This window comes from Pseudophryne corroboree, chromosome 9 (assembly GCF_028390025.1).
Source record: "Pseudophryne corroboree isolate aPseCor3 chromosome 9, aPseCor3.hap2, whole genome shotgun sequence".
NCBI classification, from domain to species: Eukaryota; Metazoa; Chordata; class Amphibia; order Anura; family Myobatrachidae; genus Pseudophryne; species Pseudophryne corroboree.
Window position 1 is genome coordinate 118,637,527 of NC_086452.1, and position 26,398 is coordinate 118,663,924.

Sequence of the window (26,398 nt, forward strand, 5' to 3'; positions counted from 1 at the left end):
GGGCAGTGCACCTTCCCAGAATAGCGGGGCTGAACCGGAGTGTGTTAATTCCATAAAGGGAATGATCTCCAATATTTCTACGAAATTATCCCGCAATGAGAAAGAGACGCAATACTTAAGACAGACTGTTGATGAGTTTATGAATAGAGACTCAGTCCCCAAACCAGCTTCTCAATCCCCTCCCATTTGTCCGCAAAAACGATCTCTGGCCCATATCCTGCAGTCTGACTCTGGCGCTTACGGTTCAAGCATGGAGGAGGGCGAGGTGGATTTGGAGAGGGGGGGTACTACTCTGTCACAGAGAATAGAGGCTCTTATAGAGGCTATCAGAGATGTTCTGCAAATTCCTGATAAGGTGTCAGAGGAGTGTGAGGAATCTAATTTTAATGTAAAAAAAGTCAGTCACTTTTCCTGTGTCAAAGGAATTGAATACCCTGTTTGAAGAACCGTAGGTTAATCCTGATAAGAAATTTCAAATCCCTAAAAGGTTGCTCTCATCTTTTCCTTTTCCTCTGGAGGATAGGGAAAAAATGGGAAAATCCACTGACAGTGGACGCATCAGTCTCTAGGCTGTCACGAAAAATTGTATTGCCTGTCCCTGGTGCAGCCTCCCTAAAAGACACGGCTGATCGTAAAATTGAGACTACACTCAAATCATTGTACACAGCTGCTGGGGTGGCCCAGAGACCCACTATTGCATGTGCGTGGATCACAAAAGCCATTGCTAAATGGTCAGGTAACCTAATTGAGGGGTTAGATTCCTTGTCTAGGCGGGGGATGTTGTTTTACTCCTGCAGCATATACAGGACTCTGCGGGCTTTATGGTGGAAGCCATAAAAGAAATAGGTTTGCTTAATGCATGCTCCACCGCTATGGCAGTGTCAGCACGCAGGGGATAATGGCTACGCCAGTGGACTGCCAATGCAGACTCCAGGAAAGGCGTGGAAGGCCTACCATTCACAGGAGAGGCATTGTTTGGAGATGAACTAGACAAATGGATCTCCAAAGCTACTGCGGGTAAGTCTACGTATCTTCCTTCCGCAGCTCCTCAAGCCAGGAAAGCTTATTCAGCTTCAAATTTATAGTCCTTTCGGACGGCCAAGTTTAAGGGTAAATCCAGAGGTGCTTCTACGGCCTCCAGAGACGCAAGAGGTAAACCAGCAACTGCAAGTGCTCAGGAACAGAGCTCAGGCTCTGCTTCCTCAAAGCCTTCAGCATGACGGTGGACCGCGATGCCTGGAGGGCTGTCAGGTGGAAGCCTGACTAAAATTCTTCAGTCTGGTCAAGTTCGTGCCGGGATCCCCGGGTCATAGATCTCATTTCCCGGGACTACAGACTGGAGTTCCAAGAGCTCCCACCTACAAAGTCTTCAAATCAGGCTTACTAGCTTTACAAGAGGCAAGGATAACTTTACAGCATGCCATCCAAAAACTGGTACAGACTCAAGTAATTGTTCCAGTTCCACCTCATCTGCACAACAAGGGGTACTATTCCAACTTGTTTGTAGTACTGAAACCGGTTCGGTACGGCCAATTCTGAACCTCAAGTCCTTGAACCCTTTCTTAAGAGTGTTCAAGTTCAAGATGGAGTCTCTTGAGAGCGGTGATTTCAGGTATGGAGGAAGGGGATCCCTAGTGTCTCTGGATATCAAGAAGGCGTACCTTCACATTCCGATCTGGCCGCTTCATCAGGCTTATCTATGGTTTGCACTGCAGGACTGTCACTACCAGTTCCAGGCCATGCCATTTGGACTCTCCATGGCACCGAGGGTATTCACCAAAGTGATAGCAGAGATGATGTTTATACTCCGCAAACAGGGAGTGAATATAATTCCGTACCTGGATGATCTTCTGATAAAGGCGCCGTCCAGGGAGAGGTTGCTGGACAGCATTGGCATCTCATCCAAACTTCTCCAGGATCACGGGTGGATTCTGGACCTTCCAAAATCTCACCTAGAGCCAACACGGAGGCTCCCATTCCTGGGAATGATACTGGACACGGAGTCGCAGAAAGTGCTTTTTCCGTTGGAAAAGGCATTGGTAATCCAGTCGATGGTTTGGGATGTCCTGAAGCTAACCCGGACATCTATGCATTTGCCATCTGGGGAAAATGGTGGCCTCTTAAGAGGCGCTTCAATACGGAAGGTTTCACACAAGACCCTTCCAGCTCGATCTGTTGGACAAATGGTCCGGATCGCATCTTCACATGCACCAGAGGATCCGTCTGTGGTGGCTACAGATTTCTCACCTCTTCGAGGGTCGGAGGTTCGGAATTCAGGACTGGATCCTGTTAACCACGGACGCAAGGTTGGGGAGCAGTCACCCAGGGGGTGCAGTTTCAAGGAAGATGGTCAAGTCAGGAAGTCATCCTTCCAGTCAACTTCTGGAACCCAGGGCCATATACAACGCCCTTCTACAGGCCTTATATCTTCTTCAAGATCGGGCCAGTCAGGTCCAGTTGGACAATGTGACGGCAGTGACGTACATAAACCGACAGGGCGGAACGAAAAGCAGAGCAGCAATGTCAGAGGTGTCAAGAATTCTCCTCTGGGCAGAAAAAACGCTGTTGCAGTGTCAGCGGTCTTCATTCCGGGAGTAGACAACTGGGAAGCAGACTTCCTCAGCAGACACGACCTGTACCCGGGGGAGTGGGGCCTTCACCCGGAAGTGTTCAGGTGCTTGACACGTCAATGCAGATATCCACAAATCGACATGATGGCCTCTCGTCTCAACAAGAAGCTCAAACTGTATTGTTCCAGGTCGAGAGACCCACAGGCAGTGGTGGTAGCCGCTCTGACGACTCCATGGGTCTATCAGATGGTGTACGTGTTTCCTCCACTTCCTCTGATCCCAAGAATGCTAAAAAGAATAAAAAAGGGAAAAGGTTCAAGCAATACTCATTGCTTCGGACTGGCCAAGAAGGGCCTGGCAAGTGGACATTCTGGAGATGCTCGATCCGTGGCCTCTACCTCTTTGCGAGGATTTTCTGCAACAGGGCCTGTTCATCTATCAGGACTTACCGCGGCTACATTTGACGGCATGGAAGTTGAACGGCTGATTCTAGCCAGAAGAGGAATCCCTAACAAAGTTATCCCGACTATGATCCAAGCCAGGAAGGGGGTAACGTCTAAACATTACCATCGTATTCGGAAGAAATACGTCTCTTGGTGTGAGAGCAGAAATTTTTCTGCGGTGGAATTTCATCTGGGATGTTTCCTGCTTTTTCTGCAGGCAGGTGTGGATGTGGGCCTACGTCTGGGCGCCATAAAAGTCCAGATTTCGGCTTTGTCCATTTTCTTTCAAAAACAAGTTGCTTCTCTCCCTGAGGTCCAGACGTTCTTGAAAGGTGTTCTGCACATCAAACCTCCATTTGTGCCTCCCACGGCACCTTAGGATCTCAATTTGGTGCTACAGTTCCTCCAATCGGATTGGTTTGAACTGTTACAGGAGGTGGACGTAAAATATCTTACATGTAAGAGCGTCACACTGTTGGCCTTGGCTTCAGCAAGACGTGTGTCGGAGCTGGGGGCTTTGTCTCACAAGAGCCCCTATTTAATTTTCAATGAGGACAGAGCTGAACTCAGAACTCATCAGCAATTTCTTCCTAAAGTGGTGTCTGCGTTTCACATCAACCAACCTATTGTGGTTCCGATTATCACCGACACCTCTGCTACTTCAGTCTTTGGATGTTGTGAGGGCTTTGAAGGTATACGTAAAGAGGACAGCTCGTCACAGGAAATCTGACTCGCTGTTCGTTCTCTATGATCCAAATAAAATTGGGTGTCCTGCTTCAAAGCAGACAATTGCACGCTGGATCAAGCTCGCTATCCAGCATGCTTATTCCACGACAGGTTTGCCGGTTTCCTAAATCTGTACAGGCTCACTCTACTAGGTCGGTGGGTTCTTCCTGGGTGTCAGTTCTGCAGGAATCTCAGCACTCTCCCACCCGGTTTGGGAGCTTTGGTACTTCCCCATAGTACTAAATGGAACCCCAATATCCTCTAGGGCAGGCATGTCCAAACTGCTGCCCTCCAGCTGTTGTGAAACTACATATCCCAGCATGCCCTGACACAGTTTTGTTGTCAGAGAATGCTAAAGCTGTGTCAGGGCATGCTGGGATGTGTAGTTTCTCAACAGCTGGAGGGCCGCAGTTTGGACATGCCTGCTCTAGGGCGTAAGAGAAAATAGGATTTTAATTACCTACCGGTAAATCTTTTTGTCATAGTCGTAGAGGATACTAGGCGCCTGCCCAGTGCTTCGTTCTTCCTGCACTGTTACTTGGTTAAGTATTGTTGGTTCAGCTGTTGCTGTTCCTGTTTAAAGTTGGGTTAGCATAGCTTTCCTCTGGTTTGTGTGTGCTGATTCAGAATCTCACCACTATCCTTTATATCAGGGATGGGGACCTTCGGCCCTCCAGCTGTTGTTGAACAACACATCCCAGCATGCCCTGCAACAGTTTTAGCATGGCAAAATAGCAAAACTGTAGCAAGGCATGCTGGTATGTGTAGTTCAACAACAGCTGGAGGGCCGAAGGTTCCCCATCCCTGCTTTATATCCTTCTCTCAAAGTATGTCCGTCTCCTCGGGCACAGTTTCCTAGACTGAGTCTGGTAGGAGGGGCATAGAGGGAGGAGCCAGCCCACACTATCAAATTCTTAAAGTGCCCATGGCTCCTAGTGGTCCCGTCTATACCCCATGGTACTAAATGGAACCCCAGTATCCTCTACGGACTATGAGAAAAGGATGTAGGTAATTAAAATCCTATTTTTTTTCCTCCGTGTTTAATTCTCCAGCATCTGTATCCCACAACTATGCTCCCCACCCCTCTTTGTGTTCGCCCATATCACCTTTCCCCCTTTTTGTCAGCCAATATAGCCCTCTCCCTCTCATTTGTGTCCACCCCGTATCGCCTCTCACCATCTCTGTGTTTGCCATATCACTTCTCCCCTTCTTGTATCCACCTTTATCACCTCTCCCCTTCTTTGTGTGCGCTGATATCACCTCTCCCACCTCCTAATATGAACACAAATAACTGTTTCTTAAAATAACTATATCTACACAATGTGGAATGAACACCATATAAAGACACACCAAAATGTAATTACCATATAACATCTTTGTTAAGAAATGAGGGCGAATGAAACTTAAATTGAATACACTAACTTTACAATGTACCACAACTAAATCCACAGCCATAACTGTGCACAAATAATATGATTTTATTGCTCAATTTGGTAAAGTAAAATTCTCCAGTCACTGTACATCCTAAAAGTCCATTTCATCCAAGAGATGGAAGCTTATATCCACTGATAACCTTCATCAATTAAGTGACATTACAGTGACCACCTTGAGTGCAGCACCACAAATCTGTACAGAGCCTTCTGTTACCTAGGAAACTGCAAGCTAATCACAACTGCTGAGGCTTAGGTTTTGAAGTGATGCCAGTTAGGGAAAGTCTGCCCACCAGTATACCAACATACACCAAGTGAATGACAGCCTACTTGGGGGATCTAGGTAAGTAAAAACCCTAGACATACTGGTATATATTTGGGATGAGTAATACATATGTTCTGCTGCATATATTACTTTAACATTTGCAATGGTTTACTAGATATTATTAGGGTCTTTTGCCACCTGGAGATCATTTCATTTATTCTCACTTAATTGCTGTATCTAGCATGATGGGAGATGTTCTTAGGCCCTCATTCCGAGTTGTTCGCTCGCTAGCCGCTTTTCGCAGCAGTGCACACGCTAAGTCGCCGCCCTCTGGGAGTGAATCTTAGGTTAGCAGAATTGCGAACTAAAGATTCGCAAAATTGCGAATAGAAATTTCTTAGCAGTTTCTGAGTAGCTCGAGACTTACGATCAGTTCAGTCAGTTTCGTTCCTGGTTTGACGTCACAAACACACCCAGCGTTCGCCCTGGCACTCCTGCGTTTTTCCCAGAAACGGCAGCGTTTTTTCACACACACCCATAAAACGGATAGTTTCCGCCCAGAAACACCCACTTCCTGTCAATCACACTCCGATCACCAGAACGAAGAAAAATCCTCGTAATGCCGTGAGTAAAATACCAACTCACCGCTCCAATGGCGCCTCCAAGCTTCTGTCCATGACAGAGGATACCGGACTGGCCGTTTGGCAGATTAAGGTGTTGTTGCCAGATCCTTGGAAATGAGTGAAATTAATATTATACACATTTCTCTTTCACGGTGAAGTTTCATTGTTGGCACTTTAATTATTGGAAACTGCAATTAGTCAATAGTCTACAGTAACTGAATATGTTACAACCTTATGGTTTAAAATCTATTATATAACACTATTACATTATTAACAAACCAGGGGAATAATTAGATTCCCGGGAGGCTCTAGTAGATACTCCATTTTAACCACTGTAATTGCAGATGTCATTCAGCGTAAATGACATTTTCTGGTAATTACAGAATCTCTTACCTGTGTCTGCATTGTTGTTGTGCAATTGCCCATTTGTCCTTGGTTTCTCAGTGCACTTTTCTTCCATTTTTGGATAACGCATTTCACTTGCCGCTTGTTCCCTGGAATGGCTGTGAGTAACCCCCGAATCCCTATGTTCTGTAGCTGACTGATGTCTTGTGATCCTGTGCCTGCTACTGGTGTGAGAGCTTTCACCATCCCTTTGTTCCCTTGTCACCTGTTGCTTCACTGATGTCCTACCCTCCTTCACTTCCTTAGTCTTCCTGCCCTCTGAGGGCTCTCCAGCTTTAGGTTCTTTAGGTCTCATGCTGGAAGTAGAAAGCTGGTAATTGTCCAGATCCCCAAGACCTTCTTGATTCAACCTTTTAGATTTTGGCACTGGGTCAGACTGAATTCCCTTCCTGTCCTGTGAGGTTTGTATTACATCTCCTCCCTGTACGTTACATAGCTGTTGTTTGATGCCTTCTGAACGGATTTTAAGTCTACCATTTCTAGGTGTCACCACGTTGGGGGCTTTCCCAGATGGAGGGATAGGCACATGCCTAGAAGTGCTGAAACTGCATGGAGTTGGGCCACAATCTGATTGGGAAACCATATGTGACTTACACTGTACCATGGGAGATGTCTGGGTTCTACTAACTGCTTGATCAACTATGTAGGTTCCTTGCCTAGAGTCTAAATTCAACACAATGTTGCAAATTCCCAACTCTGTATTTAATGCATTGGATCTCTTCCCAAATTCTACAGATGAATTCCGGGGCTTTCTTCCCGGTCTAGTCTCCAGATCTTGTGGCATTTTCTGTAAACCAGTTCTTATTGAGTCCACATGATAACCTCTGCTAACAATTCCGGTTTGTAGATTGGGTTCTGATACTTTGGCTGTAGAACCGGATTCTAAAACGGGCAAGTTACTCTTCAGCTGAGTTTCCAGAGCAGAACTAGTCGTACCATTTTTCATGTCAATGTCTTGTTCACTATTTGACGCATTTAAAGGGTATAATATGGTTCCGTGACCCAGAACTTCATTTGGTGTGCTGTTTGTGCAGTTCTTGTGTGTTGCCCAGCTACTATTTTTCTTACTGTGGCTACGACTGCCTTCTTCTTCTCCCGAGGAGTCTGCAGTGGAGTCCCCGCCAATGTGCGTCTCACGGATCAGTTCAGTATGGACTCGCCACGGCTGAGAAGGCAAAATCCAGTGAGGTGAAGGCTTGCCCCCCAAAGGTGTGCTAAGGGAACCGTCCTGAGTAATTTTTGAGCCCAAATGAACATTACGTAAGTTTGTACCGTGCATGGCAGCCTGGCTGGTTCCTGATCCCTTGACGTAAGAGCCACATGTCCCACATTGTCCATTCCCATATGATGACCGTTGCTCCGCCCAGGAAACAGGACTGTTTGACTGTCTTCTGGAGGGTGGAGTGGTGGTCACAGAGGTTGTCAGTGGAACCTGTTTTCGTTCTCGATATCGCTCTTCAACATCCCATTCTGATTCATCCTGGAAGCGTACATGTGATGGAGAGCACCCGCGTGAACCCCTGTGCCAAGAACAGTAGTCGCTGTTGGAGCTGTCACTTTGAGAACCTCCGTCTGTCAAAGCACCTGGAACACTGGCACCCCTGCATAGGGAATAGAGAGAGGGTAAAGTCAAATTGTAACATTACTATACACTGTGACATAATGAATAAAATATTCTTAAGATCACTTCTCCCAAAGAATGTAGTTAGGGTGTAAAATATAACAACACCTACAAGCATTATATCAAACCCCATGGCCTGGAGTATCTGTTGCATACGGCACTGCAGGCTGACTGACTACTCAGGATAGTTTGGTAAATGAAAAAAAACATGCCACTTAAACTGTTCAGTTTAGGGCGTTTTGTTGACCAGTGTAATACTCATACATAAGGATCGCCCTTCTTCAAATATAACATTGGTATAATGTCACTGATGTGTAGCGTGAAGGTCTGAGGGATGCTCTGGATGCTGCAAGAGTTTCCAGAATAATTCTCCACTCTCTTTTTTTTTTTTTATAAACACTGAAAAACTTTGTTTATAACATATCAAATAATCTTACAGGACACAACCCAATATCAATGTAGGACACAAAGCTTACATGTAAAGGGGTAGAGAAACTTCCTGCCACATAGTACAAGAGATTCTGGCATGGGTCTAATTCAGAGATGGACGCTTTACACAGCAGAGACGCAGCTGCTGTGCACAAATATGTTAATCCCTGCGGGAGGGAAAAGACACCTCCTGCCAACATCTCAGATCAAACGTCTGAAGACGTAGGACAAGATCACTACTGCAACATCGGTCGCAATGTTTGCAGCATCGGCCATCTGAGTTTACTCAGAATGTCCACCTCCTGCCCGCATGCCCTCGTTTTCTGGATATGCAGGCATAGTGCAGTCCTGTCCCCAAATGGCCACAGCATGTCAATCATGCCACGGCTTGGGGACACTGCGGGCGTTCTCGCGCTACTTGTTCTGCACTGCAGTCCCACATATGTAAAATCCCACTGCACTGCAGTCCCACGTATGTAAAATCAATGGAAAAGACAACACAGCTACACAGACAAATAGGTAGAGACATAGTATATTCTCATTGGCCAAAGTGAAGCCGGCACAGAGCAATTCTATCTAGGGAAATATGTGCAAGTGTAGGAAGGAGGTCATTGGGGCAGAGGATTTCCTTGGGTACAGATCAGGGCTGGCAGATGGCACCAAGAATAATCATGGCGAAGACTTCCCAAACCAGAAATTTATCGGGGTGATCACAACACGGACATACCTAGTATAGGTAGGGCCGTTTGATCTGTTAGGCTGAAGCCTAGGGGCCCCATACCGACAAGGGGCCTCACCATTTGATTTTGCTGAGACCTTAGGGCTCCAATGGTTTCTGGAACTTTGCACTCTGCACCGTCACAAGGCACACTTGGAGTCAGCTGAGGTTTGTTTTGAGACAATGCGGGGGAGACAGAGGACCAATAGCGCACTAGCACTATTTGAAAAGAGAAACGAGAATGAAGAACGATTGTGCTGTGAGAAAAGAGGTCAGCAGACTTTGGGTGACACATACTAAGCAGTGATAGAAGTGGAGAAGTTTCTCATGGCAACCAATCAGCAATGACATAACATTTATCATTTGCATACTATAACAGTATACAGAGCAGCTGATTGGTTGCCATGGGCAACTTCTCAACTGGCCCACTTCTCCACTTTTATCACTGCTTAGTACGAGTCCTCCTTTATTTCTAATGTGTATGGGTGTCTGTGTGAATACTGAAAGTGTAAATGATGGCATAAGCTCTGCTTCCCAAAAATCAGCTGTAGTGGGGTGAAAGACTGAAATACCTGAAAGACTAGGGGCCCGGCCATGGGTTAATATGTCCCTGAATATAGGACAGAGGAGCTCCTAAATTTACCCAGCGTTAGGAGCTCAGGACTCAGCCCCCTTGTCTCAACAGGCTTACAAAAATGCAGTAAGACTTAATTTAGCAAGTTTGTACAGACATGAGGTAGTTCAGAATTTCTATAATGTTCAGCAAACAAACGTTAGGACCATATGGCACAGTAGTCCCCATATCGCATTTATTAATGGAAACAAGACACTATTCTCTGTTGTTTATATGACTCTTAAATACGTCTATATTGTGTACAATAGGATAACAAGACAGTCAAGCCCCATCCCTACACTTTGTCTTGGTAATAGGGAATATGCTAGTGAACATATGACGGAACATACAGTGTGTCTTTTCCTGCTTACGTTCAGGGTGCAAATGTGTCCAATTCTACATGTGCCCCAGGAACTTTGTGCGTGTGTGTGTCTGTGTGTTTCACGTTTGCAGTACAGTACAGTCTATGGGTTGGGTATGCGTGACCGGCGGTCAGCATACCGACACCAGGGGGAGGGGGGTGGGTTGTTGGCATGGGGGCGAGCACAACAAACGACCATTGGGATTATGAGCAGGCGGGATTGAGGGGCCAGTATTATGACCGCCGGTCACATACAGTAACTGCAACCCCATTCTATACACAATATAGTGTGCAAACTTATGTGTGTTTGTTTCTTGCTTATAGTACAGGACATCCTATACAATGTATAGTCTGCAAACACACACACATTTGTGTTTCTCTGTGTGTATGTTTCTTGCTTGTAGTACAGTACAGTCTATACAATGTGTAGTTTGTAAACACACACACACGTGTGTCTGTGTATGTTTCTTGCTTGTAGCACAGTACAGTCTATGCAATGTATAGTCTGCAAACACGTGTGTGTGTGTGTGTGTGTGTGTGTGTGTGTGTGTGTGTGTGTGTGTGTGTGTGTGTGTTTCTTGCTTGTAGCACAGTGCATCCTACACAAAATGTAGTCTGAAAACATATATATAGTTTATTGGCATTGCCTTCAAAACACACTTTATGGGCTGAGTATTAAAACATGTTAGATGAGCAGCCAGCGAGCCAGCAAAGCTTCTGTAAGCATCACCTGACGCTTATTGCTGTCTATCACTCATGGAGGACAGCGTACATCGGCTTGTGCACAGTAGTAGTGATTGCCTGGCACAGTCATTCAGCACAGACGCTGGATAAGAATATAGAGTGAGATGACTGGACAGCAATGAAAAACAAGCCAGAAATGGAAGAATAATAGGAAAAGCCGGAGATCCCCAGAGATTCCGGTGCCACTGTCACCCATGCCATGGTTTGTGATTTTCTGTAAGAGCTGTTAATCCACTTAAATCCTACACTCTGTCTTGTCCCATTCCTCAATGCATTGAGCGGTCTTCAGTCCCCATTTCTTTTAACCCCCTCACCCCTGCTTACCGGCAAACTGGAGGCTGCGAATTTGGATGTGGCAGGACACAGTGGGAGGCTCGCAAGGGACTGGCCCCCTTTGCTTTCATCCGTGCTCTGTGCAGCAGCTGCTTGGCCTGTTCGTGACGGACGCTGAGCTCCCTGGGAGAGGATTAGAAGGGATTTTATAATGACGCCACTTCCCTGAGTGAAACAGCCAGCATCAGACTGTATAAAAATGTAGGGTGAGAAAAGAGACTGACACTTACAGCGCCCCCTAATGGACTTGGTCACGAAAATACAAAATAAACTAATAGGTAAAACAAGGACATAACCCATTTTAGGGAATGATTAGACAACAACACACACTGATAGGCAGAGAGCGTAATACATGACATATGGTTGAGGCTTAAAGACCAAAGACAGTGATCACTTCTGGCTGTGTATTAATATGTAGTGCGGGGGAATGGCTGTGACACCACATGTCGTAGGCTTGGTAAATACACATGCAAATATCTACATGTCATCCTGAAACGTTCTGATCTACTTCCAGACCTGTGAACACAAGAAATAGGCAGGACAGTACCTACAGGGGCTTATTGGCCATGAGGTGCATGCCAGCAATATCCTCCACTATAATTGTAAAGCGCAATGGAATATGCTGCGCTAAATAAGAAACTGCTAATAAATAAATAACAAGATTTTAAACCTACCGGTAAATCTTTTTCTCCTAGTCCGTAGAGGATGCTGGGGACTCCGTAAGGACCATAGGGAATAGACGGGCTCCGCACGAGATAGGGCACTATAAAGAAACTTTAGAATGGGTGTGCACTGGCTTCTCCCTCTATGCCCCTCCTCCAGACCTCAGTTATTACAGAGAAACTCAGGAGAGCTCCCCTGAAAGCACCCAGTCTCCTCTGGGCACAGGATCTAACTGAGGTCTGGAGGAGGGGCATAGAGGGAGGAGCCAGTGCACACCCATTCTAAAGTTTCTTTATAGTGCCCATGTCTCCTGCGGAGCCCGACTATTCCCCATGGTCCTTACGGAGTCCCCAGCATCCTCTAGGACGTAAGAGAAAATAAATAAATTGCATGTCCTCATTATTAGACAGCCTGTAAGCGATCAGCTGTTGTTCAACACTATTTCCCCTATTACGCTGGGATCCGGTAGCTGGTATATTGCTGGGTATTGCACTACAACAGCTGCGGATTACAAGTTACTCCTATTTCCATCCATCGTAGGAGAGATAACATGTCCACCTGCTACCCAATCGGTGTCATCAGTGCAATTAGAAGGGTCATCTTTCTTTCTATTGATAAACGTTAACTGATTTACATAACTGCACCTCTTAGCTTGCAAGCAGTACAATATAAGGATGACTAACACACATACAGCGCCTGGAACACATAGCGTACACTGGACACAAGGTGTTACCATGGAAACTAAATGATGTCATTGCAGGAGGAACGCCAGGTCAGATCTGCTGTTATCCGGCTAAATGTAATGTATGCTGTTCATCAAATGTTTTGACAGAAGATACTAGATAAATCTCTAGTTAGCACAAAGCAACAAGCCAGTCAGTTTAATATAGGTGACCTAGTCTCTGATGAGATGAGCTTGCACCTGGAAAACCATTATGTTTTTAAAGGGGAACGGGTGCAAAATGAACAGATGTATAGTTTTGAGGAGGTGGTACCCAGAAGAGTTCTAAAATACAGTGGCTAATAAGGGTGTGTAGCATGCAAGATATGTAAGTATTTGCAGCACTGCATGGAAAAAAAACAATTGCATTTACACCCCTTGCATGCAAGCGGGTTTGCTCAGATGTAAAATCTGCACCCCAGTCTGAATCAGTCCCAAAGTGCAACTCTGCAGTGGCTAAAGTCTTCATCCGTTCTGATCACTAAATGCTGCCATATACACTTTAAAGGCCTGATTCTAAATTGGAAGTAAAGCAAAAAAAGAGCAAGTAACTGTACACCTGGACAAACCCTGTTCCAATGCAAGGGGTACTAATATATTATTTTTGCATGCGGAGTAAATACTGGCTGCTTTTGCATGTAGCCCACAAATGCTGGGCAGCTTTATTTTACCACTGCAATTTAGATTTCTCAAATCTAACTCTCTGCACATGTTACATCTTCCCCACCTGAAGTGAAGCATGGATTTCCAAGGTGCAGTTACAGGCCCTATGCCCATAGCAATAAAGATGCATTCATTTTATTATTATGGAGTGTTATTGCAATTTTATTAAAACAGCTTATATGGACTACGTGGCACCTGTATGTACACTGATCACAGGGGATATGGTCGTTAGGTCGACCCAACTTAGGTTGACACTCATTAGGTCGACATCTGAAGGTTGACATTGCCCTTAGGTCGACATCAGGGCCGGTTCTTGCCCTTGTGGCGCCCCGGGCAAAAGTTAGGGGTGTGGCTTAATATGGGGGCGTGGTCAGTCACGCCCCCATTTGTAGCGCCGCTGAAAGGGAAGTAGAAAAAAAATATATATACTTACTATACCCCGCTCCTGATTCCAGACCCTGCAGACCGCCGCCGCTCTTCTCCTCGGATCTATGGGAGAGACGTCAGTCATGACGTCTCTCCCATAGCACAGCATAGGCACTAGAGGTCAATTATGACCCCTAGCGTCTGTGCCACAATGCTGTGCGGTGCGCGATGACGTCATCGCGCACCGCACACCAAAGGTCCTCTCCATGAAGGGAAACTAGACACTTAGCGTCTGATTCCCTTCATAGCGGGGGAGGACCAGCGCCACGAAGGGAAACCAGACGCGTAGCGTCTGGTTCCCTTCTCACAGCGGGAGGGAGGGCACAGTGGGGGGACACTGCTGGGGCGCACACTGCACAGTGGCGGATCTTGCCATGGTGCGGCGCCCTCCGGATGGCGCCGGCGCCCTCCGGATGGCGCCGGCGCCCTCCGGAAGGCGGCGCCCCGGGCAAAAGTCCTGCTTGCCCGTGGCAAGATCCGCCACTGGTCGACATGTACTGGGTTGATAGGTCAAAAGGTCGACATGAGTTTTTCACTTTTTTTCTTTAATTTTTTTGGATTTTTTCATACTACGTGGACTACGATTGGAATGGTAATCTTGCCCGAAGCATGGCGAGCGAAGCGAGCCATGTGAGGGGACACGGTTGCACTAATTTGGGTTCCCCATCACTTTACGGAGAAAACGACACCAAAAACAGTCGAAAAACTCAAGTCGACCTTTTGACCTGTCGACCTAGCACATGTCGACCTAACGGTCATGTCGACATAATGCATGTCGACCTAAGGGCAATGTCGACCTAATGAGTGTCGACATAAGTTGGGTCGACCCAACGACCCATACCCGATCACAGCACCCACCCGTCACCATATTATTCAGAAACTAGATCACCTGTATTGAAATTAGTTGTTGTCTCACCTGCTAAGAGGAGGGATCTGTCCCTAAGAAAATGTTTTGTGTATACAGCTAATCTAACAGGAAACACAGCTTAGCCCCGGGTAATACATTTACTAAGACATGGTTTGTCAAAGCTGCAGACTAGTGGTGGCTTTGACCGTTATAACAGGATACAAATCTATCACCACTATGTCCTTTGGCGCCTGTTCTATAGATTATCCAGACAGGATCCACCGTATACGATGCTAGAGATCTCTTGTTCCTTAAATGTCCTCAAAAACACAAAAGTATCTCCTAGTGTATCACACATCCACAATTTCCAGATACGGATACGGAAATTGTGGATGTGTGATACACTAGGAGATACTTTTTCCGTATCCGTATCTGGAAATTGTGGATCACACATCCACAATTTCCAGATACAGATACGGAAATTGTGGATGTGTGATACACTAGGAGATACTTTTGTGTTTCTGAGGTTATTTAAGGAACAAGAGATCTCTAGCATTGGAGATGCATCATTTATGGTGGATCCTGTCCAGATAATCTATAGAACGGGCGCCATAAAACATAGTGGTGATATCTTTGTGTACTGTCATGTCGGTTTGGTAGTGTGAGGTGACACTGCTACACTTCTGTGTCCAAAAGGCTTCCCATTCACATGCGCACTGACCGGTTTCAACCCTTGAGTGTTATATCGGCTCTGACCGATAGTTTTAATACAGTATAGGAATAAATGTTCAGCATGCCAGGTTTAGCATTTATTTCTAGTGCCAATGATCGGTGACAATGACAAACTGCTCCTTAGTAAATCTACCCCCTTACAGACCGCAAGAGAAGAGACATTCTGAGCCAGGAAAAATTACAGGTAGAAGTGTTTTTTTTATTTTTCTTCCTGATGAAAGATTTTAACTTTGCCACTTTATGCTGAAGGATACAGTTATACTGCGCTGCCTATCTGAGATAGTAATGATAGCCTTCAGGGGCGCCCAGGGCACTTAAGACAGGGGGGCCCTCTCCCTCACGTCAGCACCGCATCCCTGGCTGTATAATGTTAAGTAATTATTTGTATAATATTTATGACAATATGATAATATATTGAAACGTTGCTAAATATTTCGCAGCAGTCTAATTGATTTATTATGTCATCATAAACCTTTAAAAAGACGACGTTTCGACCCTGAAAGGGTCTTTTTCAAGACCCACAGCAGGGACATCCTCCCACCATGGAGACCTTTGGTCTCCATGGTGGGAGGATGTCCCTGCTGTAGGTCTTGAAAATGACCCTTTCAGGGTCGAAAAGTGGACTTGGATTTTAAAGGACTGGTGAGTTCCCTCTATTGGTCTAAATGACCTAACTGGACTTATTTGTGGAACAGGAGATGTTTCCTTTGTGGAGCACCCCAAGGATGCATTTATATGGATGTATATATATTTATTATATATATATATATATATATATTATACTGTATATTGCCATTCTTGGATGTTCATGTCCCCACTCCTTCCCCCCTTATATAATATATTTAATGGTTTACTCACGCCTCATATAATTTATTTAATAATCTCACCACCACCCATTATATATTTAATTAACTTAATTTATCTCACCTCCACCTTATAAAATAGGATTTCAATTACCTACAAGTAAATCCTTTTTTCGTAGTCCGTAGAGGATACTGGGGTCCGCATTAGTACCATGGGGTACAGGCGGGTCCACTGGGAGCCTTGGGCACTTTAGAAATCAATAGTGTGCACTGGCTCCTCCCTCTAAGCCCCTCCCTACCAGACTCATTCTAGAAACTGTGCCCATGGAGACGGACATATCTTGAGAGAAGGATTCAGAAAGGATAGTGGTGAGATTCGAACCAGCACACACAAACAAGAAAACCATGTTAACACAATAATACTTAACCAAGTAAAACCCTGCAGGAAACACGTAGCAATGGGCGGGCGCCCAGTATCCTCTACAGACTACGAGAAAAGGATTTACCGGTAGGTAATTAAAATCCTATTTTCTCTTACGTCCTAAAGAATACTGGGGTCCACATAAGTACCATGGGGATGTACCAAAGCTCCCAAACCGGGTGGGAGAGTGCTGAGGTTCTTGCAGAACTGACTGACCAAACTGAAGGTCCTCAGAGGCCAAGGTATCGAACTTGTAGAACTTAGCAAACGTGTTCGAACCAGACCATGTAGCTGCTCTGCAGAGTTGTATAGCCGAGACACCCGGGCAGCCGCACAGGAAGAACCCACCGACCGAGTAGAGTGGGCATGAACAGATTTAGGAACTGGCAAGCCTGCCGTAGAGTAAGCATGCTGGCTAGTCAGCATGATCCAGCGAGCAATAGACTGTTTAGAAGCAGGACACCCAATTTTCCTGGGATCATAAAGCACAAACGGGAGTTCGATTTTCTGTGACGAGCCGTCCATTTGACATAAGATTCCCAAAGCCCTCACAACATCCAGGAACTTTGAAGTAGAAGAGGTGTCAGCAAGCTCCGGAACCACAATTGGCTGGTTGATATGAAATGCAGACACCACCTTTGGAAGAAATTGCTGACTAGTTCTGAGTTCAGCTATATCGTCATGAAAAATCAAATAGGGGCTCGTGTGAGACAAGGCTCCCAATTCCGAAACACGCCGTGCCGAAGCTAAGGCCAATAGTGTGACGGTCTTCCATGTAAGAAACTTTACATCCACCTCCTGTAAAGGCTCAAACCAATCTGACTGCAGAAATTTCAACACCACGTTAAGATCCCAAGGTGCTGTGGGTGGTTGGATGTGTAGAACACCTTTCAAGAAGGTCTGAATCTCAGGAAGTGAAGCCAACTGTTTCTGGAAGAAAATGGACAACGCCGAAATCTGGACTTTTATGGATCCTAAACGTAGGCCCACCTCTGAACCAGACTGCAGAAAACAACCCAGTTGAAATTCCACCGCAGGAAATTTTCTGTGTTCACACCAAGAGACGTATTTTCTCCAAATTCGGTGGTAGGAATTACCCTGTCCGGAATACCTTTCCGGGCTAGAATCTGATGCTCAACCTCCATGCCGTCAAACGTAGCAGCGGTAAGTCTTGATAGACGAACGGTCCCTGTTGTAGAAGATCCTCCCGAAGAGATAGAGGCCACGGGTCCTCCAGAAGCATTTCCAGTAGATCTGCATACAAAGCCCTTCTTTGCCAATCTGGAGCAATGACAATTGCTTGAACCCTTTCCCTTTTTATTCTTTTGAGAATTCTTGGGATCAGTGGAAGTGGTGGAAAGACATACACCATCTGATAGACCCACAGAGTCACCAGAGCGTCCACCGCCTGTGGGTCTCTTGACCTGGAGCAATACTGCTGGAGCTTCTTGTTGAGATGAGAGGCCATCATGTCAACCTGTGGAATCCCCCACCGACGAGTCAAGCACCTGAACACCTTCGGGTGAAGGCCCCACTCTCCTAGGTGGAGGTCGTGTTTGCTGAGGAAGTCTGCTTCCCAGTTGTCCACTCCTGGAATGAAGATCGCGGACAGCGCTACAGCGTGTCTCTCTGCCCAGAGGAGAATCCTTGTCACCTCTGACATTGCTGCTCTGCTCTTCGTTCCGCCTTGTCGGTTTATGTATGTCACCGCCGTCACATTGTCCGACTAAACTTGGATGGCTCGATCTTGAAGAAGATGCGCTGCCTGCAGAAGGGTGTTGTATATGGCCCTTAGTTCCAGAATGTTGATCAGAAGAATGGTTTCCTGACTTGACCATTTTCCTTGGAAGTGTTCTCCTTGGGTGACTGCTCCCCTCTGAGGCTTACGTCCGTGGTCAGCAGAATCCAATTTTGAATCCCGAACCTTCGGCCCTGGTCAGGTGAGAAGCCCGTAGCCACCACAGAAGAGAAATCCTGGTTCTTGGCGACAGACGTATCCTCTGGTGCATGTGGAGATGCGATCCGGACCATTTGTCCAGCAGATCCAGCTGGAAGGGCCTTGCCTGAAAACATCCGTACTGCAATGCCTCGTAAGAGGCTACCATCTTCCCCAGGAGGCGAATGCACAGATGCACCGATATCCGGGTCGGCCTGAGGACGTCCTGCACCATTGACTGAATTACCCATGCCTTTATCAGAGGAAAGAATACTTTCTGTACCTCAGTGTCCAGTATCATCCCCAGGAATGGAAGCCTCCGTGTTGGTTCCAGGTGAGATTTTGGCAGGTTCAGAATCCACCCGTGATCCTGGAGAAGTCGTGTGAAGAGAGCAATGCTATGCAACTACTTCACCCTGGATGGTGCTTTTATCAGCAGATCGCCCAGGTACGGTATATGTTCACTCCTTGTTTGCGGAGGAGAAACGTCTTCTCCACCATCACTTTGGTAAATGCCCAAAGGGCAGGGCCTGGAACTGGTAATGACGGTCCTGCAACGTAAACCTTAGATAAGCCTGCTGAGGCGGCCAAATCGGAATATGAAAGTACGCATCCTTGATATCCAGAGATACCAGGAATTCTCCCTCCTCCAGACCGGAAATCACAGCTCTCAGCGACTCCATCTTGAATTTGAACACCCGTAAATACAGGTTCAGTGACTTGAGGTTTAAAATGGGCCTCACCGAACAGTCTGGTTTCGGTACCACAAACAGGTTGGAATAGAAACCCTTGTTTTGTAGTTGAAGAGGAACTGGAACAGTGACCGGAGTCTGTACCAGTTTTTAAATTGCTGCTTGCAAGGTCATACTTGCTTCTGGTGAAGCTGGTAAGCCGGATTTGAAGAATCTGTGAGGTGGGAGTTCTTGAAACTCCAGTCTGTAGCCCCGGACGATAAGATCTTTTTCCCATGGATCCAGGCATGAGGTGGTCCATACGTGACTGAAATATCGCAACCGGGCTCCCACCTGCCTGTTGACCAAGCAGTGCGGTCCACCGTCATGCTGAAGGCTTTGCGGAAGCAGAAACGGAGGTCTGATCCTGTGAGATTGTATTTGCAGGTTTTCTGGGTTTACCTCTATTGCCTTTGAAGGCAGTAGAAGAACCCTTGGCCTTACCTTTAAACTTTGCCGTCCGAAAGGACTGCAACGTTGGTGCAGAATAGGATTTCATAGCTGGGGTGCTGCGGAAGGAAGGTATGTAGACTTACGCACCATAGCCTTGGATATCCAGGTATCCAGTTTATCTCCAAAAAAAGCTTCACCTGTGAAAGGTAGGCTTTCCACGCCTTTCCTGGAATCCGCATTTCACTGGCGTAGCCACAAGCCCCTGCATGCTGACACTGCCATGGCAGTGGTGCGTGCGTTGAGCAATCCAATCTCCTTTATGGCCTCCACCATAAAGTTAGCAGAATCCTGTATATGCTGTAGGAGTAAAATAATCTCCCCCCTGTATAAGGAATCTAACCCGTCAATTAGATTACCTGACCATTTTGCAATGGCCCTAGTGATCCATGCACAAGCTATAGTGGGTTTTTGGGCCACCCCGCATCTGTGTACAGAGATTTGAGAGTAGTCTCAATCTTGCGGTCTGCAGCATCCTTCAACGAAGCAGCCCCAGGAACAGGTAAAACTATCTTACGAGACAGCCTGGAAACCGAAGCATCTACTATCGGTAGGTTTTCCCATTTCTTCCTATCATCCTGAGGGAACGGGAAGGATGCGAGTAACCGTTTTGGAATCTGAAACTTTCCTGTCAGGATTAACCTAAATTGCATCAAAAAGAGAATTTAATTCCTTAGAAGCAGGAAAAGTAGCAGAGGATTTCTTTTTCACATTAAAAAAGGATTCCTCCTCGTCCTCTGACACCTTGTCAGGAATGTGTAGTACATCTCTTATAGCTTCAATCAGGGCCTGTTACCCTGTGCTAAAACTGCATCCCCCCCCTCCCACCAAGTCCACCTCCCCCTCCTCTGGGTCTGATACATCATCGTCGGTATCAGCCTGCATGATTTGGGCCAGAGTACGTTTCTGTGGACAAATAGCAGGGGTCTGAGACGCCGGGATGACCACTGAATCCCTATTCATGAGGTCATCTACAGACTGCCTTAAATATTGCATCTCCTTTTCATTTTGGGACAATGTATTTGAAATATTTGAAATCATCCCTTTTAATGAATCTTACCATACAGGTTCAGATCCACTAGCTTGAGAATGTGTACTATACTGAGTACACTGTAGTGATCTCCCTGATTGAGAAAAACACTTTGCTGTGCATGATATGCACTCCATTGACATGATAAATGTGAAAGAAACACACACACACACACACACACACACACACAGACACACACACACACAGTAAGGAAAAGGTTAAAGCTTAACCCACACAGAGCCCTTCTAGGGAGACACAGAGTACAGTGGAGCCAGCACACAGCACCCCTATAGCTAAAGATTAAATTTAGCTGGGTGGCAAACTAAGTACCCTTAATAGGGCTTAGTACACCAAATGATTGCTCCCCCGTTCCTTTGCTATGACCCCCTGGTACCGCTGAGGTGCTTTGGAGTCTGTGTGGAGGAGCTGCACTTCCCTGACAGGCTGTCTGTGTAAAGCTGCAGAGGGAAAATGGCGCTGGTGAGCTGCTGGATACCGAAATGGCGTGCAGTCTTCCTGCTCTTTATACTGGCTGAGGTGTGGAAGCATGTCTGTAGGGGATTAGAACCCCTGTATAGTGGCAGTTTTGCGGATAATAGAAGTGGCTCCAGCCGCCCCTCACAGTGGACACAACAGTGTACTTGAAGCCTGGAGCGCAGCGTACATGCAGCGCTGCGCTCCTACCCTCATGCCGCCATCACAGCCGCCGACCCGCTAACCGGGATGCCGACCACCTACTCACAACTCTTCACTCTACTGGCTGTTAGGGGTGGCGGCTTGCTGCGGGTCTGTACGCTCGCTGTGGTGGGGCTTGCGAATAGGACCCTCAGGAGCTCAGTGTCCTGTCAGTGGGGAACGGGACCATTAACCCTAGGGAGGTTGGGCCGTCCCCCCGTCCCCCCTAAGTCCCACAAAGCAGGCAGTCTGTTGCCAACCAGACCTGCCTGAAAATAATAAAACAGAAAATAAATGCAGAAAACTCTGGGCACATTTTCTAAACTGAGTCTGGTAGGAAGGGCATAGAGGGAGGAGCCAGTGCCCACTATTGATTTCTTAAAGTACCCAAGGCTCCTAGTGGACCCGTCTATACCCCATGGTACTAATCTGGACCCCAGTATCATCTAGGACGTAAGAGAAAATCTAATGATCCCCCCCATATATTTACAGAATATATTTACTGCACTCTGCTGAATGGCATGCCCCACTACCAGCAAAGACAGGCCGCTCCAGCAGCCTTGCTGTCCTTCTTCGGGGTGAGACGTCATGACATTTCCTCCCCCAGTGTCAGTTAAGCAGCGCTGTCTGCCACCCGCACCACCGCCGCCGGAGGGTAGAACATGAATAGGACTGGGACACAGGTGGACACGTCCGGTACAAATTCTACTCTCCATGCTCCACTGCCAGCAGCAGCTCTTCCAGTAACTGCCGCTGCTACTGGTCATGGAGCACTGGAGACAGGCAGAATCAATCCTGAACAGCAACTACGACCGGGGGGCCCCCGAAGTCAGGGGAGCCCGGGTAGTTACATCCTGGGCCCCCCTCCCCCTCAATCCGGCATTGTGACAGATCACAGAAACTATTATCTCAAGTATTCCTACAGGTTTATATACAGTAGCGATGTTGTGTTTGTAATTCTTACCTGCAGTCCTCTGTCACAGGTATGGACACACCTGAGTCCCCATCTATATCGCCAGGGCATAACCCTGCACAAAAGGTAAAATGATATAGGAAATAAGATCACAATTACATCTGATACGGCCAACAAAGTGTACAGCGCTAACCAATTCCATGTGTGCCCCTACTCACAGCTGCCATCTTTCATATCCTGCCCTTGACATGTGACATCACCGTATACAGCGTCTGCACTGTAATAGGCTCCTTGGTTAAATTTACATCTCAGTTCCTGTCTGTTTCTCTCCACCCTCTCAGCCAGGCTCAGACCAAGAGCGGGATCCATTCTAGCATTCTGTGGCGCACAGGGGGACTCATCAGAGGAAGAGTACAGCCGGTCTCGAGACCAGAATTGCGTGTTGTTCTCGTTATTCGCAATGAAGTTAGAGAAGTTTTCTATTTTGCAACCACTGCAGTTACTTATTGATGATCCATTCAGATTGCTAGTCCCCCAAAATTCATCAGATCCCCAAATCTCTGGCTGAGCAGAACTTGATGCCTGCTTGCTGCAATCCAGCAACTCTTCGGTAAGATATGTACGAAGTTGGGGAGTCACCAGTGCATCTTCAAACACCTCTCCTTCACCACTGCAACAATCCGAATGCACCGATTCATTCCGTCGCTCCTTTATCTGCTTTTCCTTCAGGGCCTTCACCTTACCATGTAACACTGAAGACCTCACCTCTTGCTCGTCTTCAGGCTTTCCTGACTTGCTGGCCTGTTCAGCACCTCTGATCTTCCCACCTGCAGGTCTTACTTTTCTTGGGGATTTGTTGGTCCGTCCTGTGGATCGCCTCTCGTCTGTGTGAGGGGTACGTTCCCCTGTGTTAGCCTCTGCTGCCATTTTTCCCACAATTAAATCCGACCTGAAGATAGAACAGAAATATCTCAACATAATGCTACAGTGTAATGAGTAGAGAGGAGCATAAAGGGACACACATGATATGTGTGCCAATGTAACAGAAAGGGGCTAAAGCTACTGATATGCAAATTAAGGGGCAGATTTATTAAGCCTGGTGAAGTGGAAGGTGATAACGCACCAGCCAATCAGCTGCTAACTTCCATGTTATAGGATGGGTTTGAAAAATTACAGTTAGGAGCTGACCGGCTGGTGCGTTATCACCTTGCACTTTATCACTTCACCAGGCTTAATAAATCTGCCCCTAAGATTGTACAACTAAAATCCGTAAGTCTGCAGATCTGTGACTGTCACATTTAGGGATGCCAATCCTGGGATCCCGAATGTTTTTGAATCCTAAAAATACACAGGATTCCCTGGGTATTATGGGAGTCAAAACACACTGTGGATTGGGCTGTTTGGAAGTTGGATAATACTTACCTTACGGTTCTGGATGCATTATCTGGTCCTCTCAGGTTCTCCAAACTGCCTGTAGAGTAGATGGAGTCCCATTTTGCAGTTGCTCTCGGTCACTAGTAAATTGGGAGCGCACTGCGCAGTGACATCATAGCTGTGTTGTGTTCTCCTTGCTGATCAGTGACTGAGAGCAGCCGCATAACAGCACTCTACTACTGAAACTGAGCCTAGATGACCAGACAACGCACCTGCCGACAAGAGGAGCGGCTTTTGACCACCGCTGTGTGACTTAGGTAAGTGAAAGTGGAGGGGGGAGAGTAAAAACATGGGGGAACAAGATGGAAAGCAGGGGGGTGGTGACACCCCCACAAAGTGGTACACATTACCAGAAGGCTTTATAGAAGAGCATTTTGAACATCAGGTATATGTAAGTATTGCCATTCTTGGATATTCAGAAAAGAAAAAAAGGCTGTATATTTGTTATACAGAGAAATTCTAATTTTACCATTCATGTGAATGCAGCCATAGCAACACAGTTCTACTAACCAAGGTCCAATAGTACACTCATTCTTCTCATTTAAAGCCTAACTACACCTATAGACCATGTACAAGTTGTACAGCTGCGAATAGAGCATCAAAGCATTCCTTCCCCTTTCTGATCCTTGGTAAACGCAAAAGGCTGTTTGTTCAGCGGTAGCAATTGTCACTCAAGTGTCTGCATTACAGGGACATGTTTGAGAATCTATAAAATGAAGCTTGAATTATGCAACAGGCTGACACCTCTGGTCTGTGGACTCTGGGTGGTCATAAAAAAAGCTGTCTGCTTCATATTGGACGGACACATTAATATCACTGACCTGGCAAAGATAAAGGTCATCGTGTTTCCACTGTATATATTTGGAAATGTGGCTGAAAAATCCTATCAATGCCAAGGACAAAGGGACAATAAGATATTAGTAACGCTAGTATGTTAAGATGTGCAGCTGCTCCTTATAGCACTGTTTATTTAGGTTTTATGTAAATACGCCAGTCCTATTCAGCAGGGTAGACCTTTTGGTAGGCTTTGGCGTTAATGATCTATGTCCTGTTTTTCTAAGAGTGAGACACAGGTCTGTACTGGCACAGAATAGCCACCTACAAGCAGTCTGTTGCATCCTTTCTGGGACTCATCAGTGGAGTATAGGATGAGAGTATGATCTTCATAACTTCACATTATATTAGTGAAAATTCTTAATCAAAGTGTAAGGACAGTGACTGCATGGATGTGCTGCTATACTGTGATTTGTGGTTCCCAAGTTGTGTTCTGTTACATGAGGTACCAAGATCGGCCTGTCAGAATTCAACATGTAAGGGTGAACTGATAAGGCTGGGAAGAGAGATAGATGATCAGTCAGTGTGAGAATAACGACTAACAGTAGGGATGGTCATCGGTGTGGTTACCATCAATGGTTGCCAACTATGCAATGGATGACCATCGATGGTTTCACCAACAGATGGTCATCCCAGTTCTTTGACTAACTGGCCCATGAGCCAATCAGAACCTGGGGGTGGGGCTTTGCAGGTGTCAGAGGGCAGAGCTATGCTCCTCACCACTACACGTTGTAACAAAACAAAAAAACACCATTCGGGTTATGCTGTGCCATTGATGGATGGAAATTATCTGGTTCTCCCCCATCAATGGCAAAAGCATTCGCCATTGGCCATAAACCATCGATGACTATGAATCAGCCCTAACCAAAAATCCCGATCTAGGAGAAGGGGGTAATGCCGCCCGAGTTCGACGGCTGTGCGTGATGCCGGCCGAACTTGGGCGTTTTTTAAAGGGTCAATCACTTACAAGGCAAAAACCATGCTTTGAAAGTGATTGCCCCTTTAAAAAAAAGTCTAGGTTCGGCCGGCATCCCTCACTGCCGCAGAACTCGGGCGGCATTACATCTGGCCCTAAGTGTTAGTTTGTACAGATCAAGGTAGTGTGGCTTAATTTGCCCAGCTCTTCCAACCAGGAATGTTGACAAGTGCTGGGGATCCAACTAGGGGGACACAATTCCGGAATGTTGACAGGTGCTGGGGATCCAGCAAGGGGGACACAATTCCGGAATGTTGACAAGTGCTGGGGATCCAGCAAGGAGGACACAATTCCGGAATGTTGACAAGTGCTGGGGATCCAGCAAGGGGGACACAATTCCGGAATGTTGACAAGTGCTGGGGATCCAGCAAGGAGGACACAATTCCGGAATGTTGACAGGTGCTGGGGATCCAGCAAGGAGGACACAATTCCGGAATGTTGACAGGTGCTGGGGATCCAGCAAGGAGGACACAATTCCGGAATGTTGACAGGTGCTGGGGATCCAGCAAGGGGGACACAATTCCGGAATGTTGACAGGTGCTGGGGATCCAGCAAGGAGGACACAATTCCGGAATGTTGACAGGTGCTGGGGATCCAGCAAGGGGGACACAATTCCTCCAGTTGCACATGCTTTAATGCATAACATTCTCAGCATTCATTTATATAGCAGCAGCAGCAGCATACTATTCAGCCAGTGCTGGATCAGAGTCCACATGGGGCCTAATGTGAGACTCTCCAGAGCTGCGACCAATGCCATGTGGGTGTGTGTACCCCCACACTATCATCCCCAATGTTTCCCTAAATACATACAAATAGAAAAATTGCATTGAGAGGAAATTATGATTTATGGCCGGCGTTGTGG

General features: G+C 46.5%; 2 protein-coding genes across 3 annotated transcripts in view; one reads left to right on the top strand and one right to left on the bottom strand.

Moving 5' to 3' along the window:
- STX6 (syntaxin 6) overlaps positions 1-26,398 on the top strand; it is a 140,471-nt gene that overhangs the window by 91,427 nt on the left and 22,646 nt on the right. The window lies entirely within an intron of this gene.
- KIAA1614 (KIAA1614 ortholog) overlaps positions 1-26,398 on the bottom strand; it is a 49,495-nt gene that overhangs the window by 6,146 nt on the left and 16,951 nt on the right. For both annotated transcript variants that reach the window (XM_063939793.1, XM_063939792.1), the window contains exons 2-6: positions 22,511-23,241; positions 22,344-22,407; positions 11,273-11,404; positions 6,451-8,063; positions 6,080-6,164 (exon numbers count right to left, since the gene is read on the bottom strand). In XM_063939793.1, the coding sequence (XP_063795863.1) occupies positions 6,080-6,164; positions 6,451-8,063; positions 11,273-11,404; positions 22,344-22,407; positions 22,511-23,219 (2,603 nt within the window). In that variant the 5' untranslated portion in view covers positions 23,220-23,241. The remainder of the gene's footprint in view (positions 1-6,079; positions 6,165-6,450; positions 8,064-11,272; positions 11,405-22,343; positions 22,408-22,510; positions 23,242-26,398) is intronic.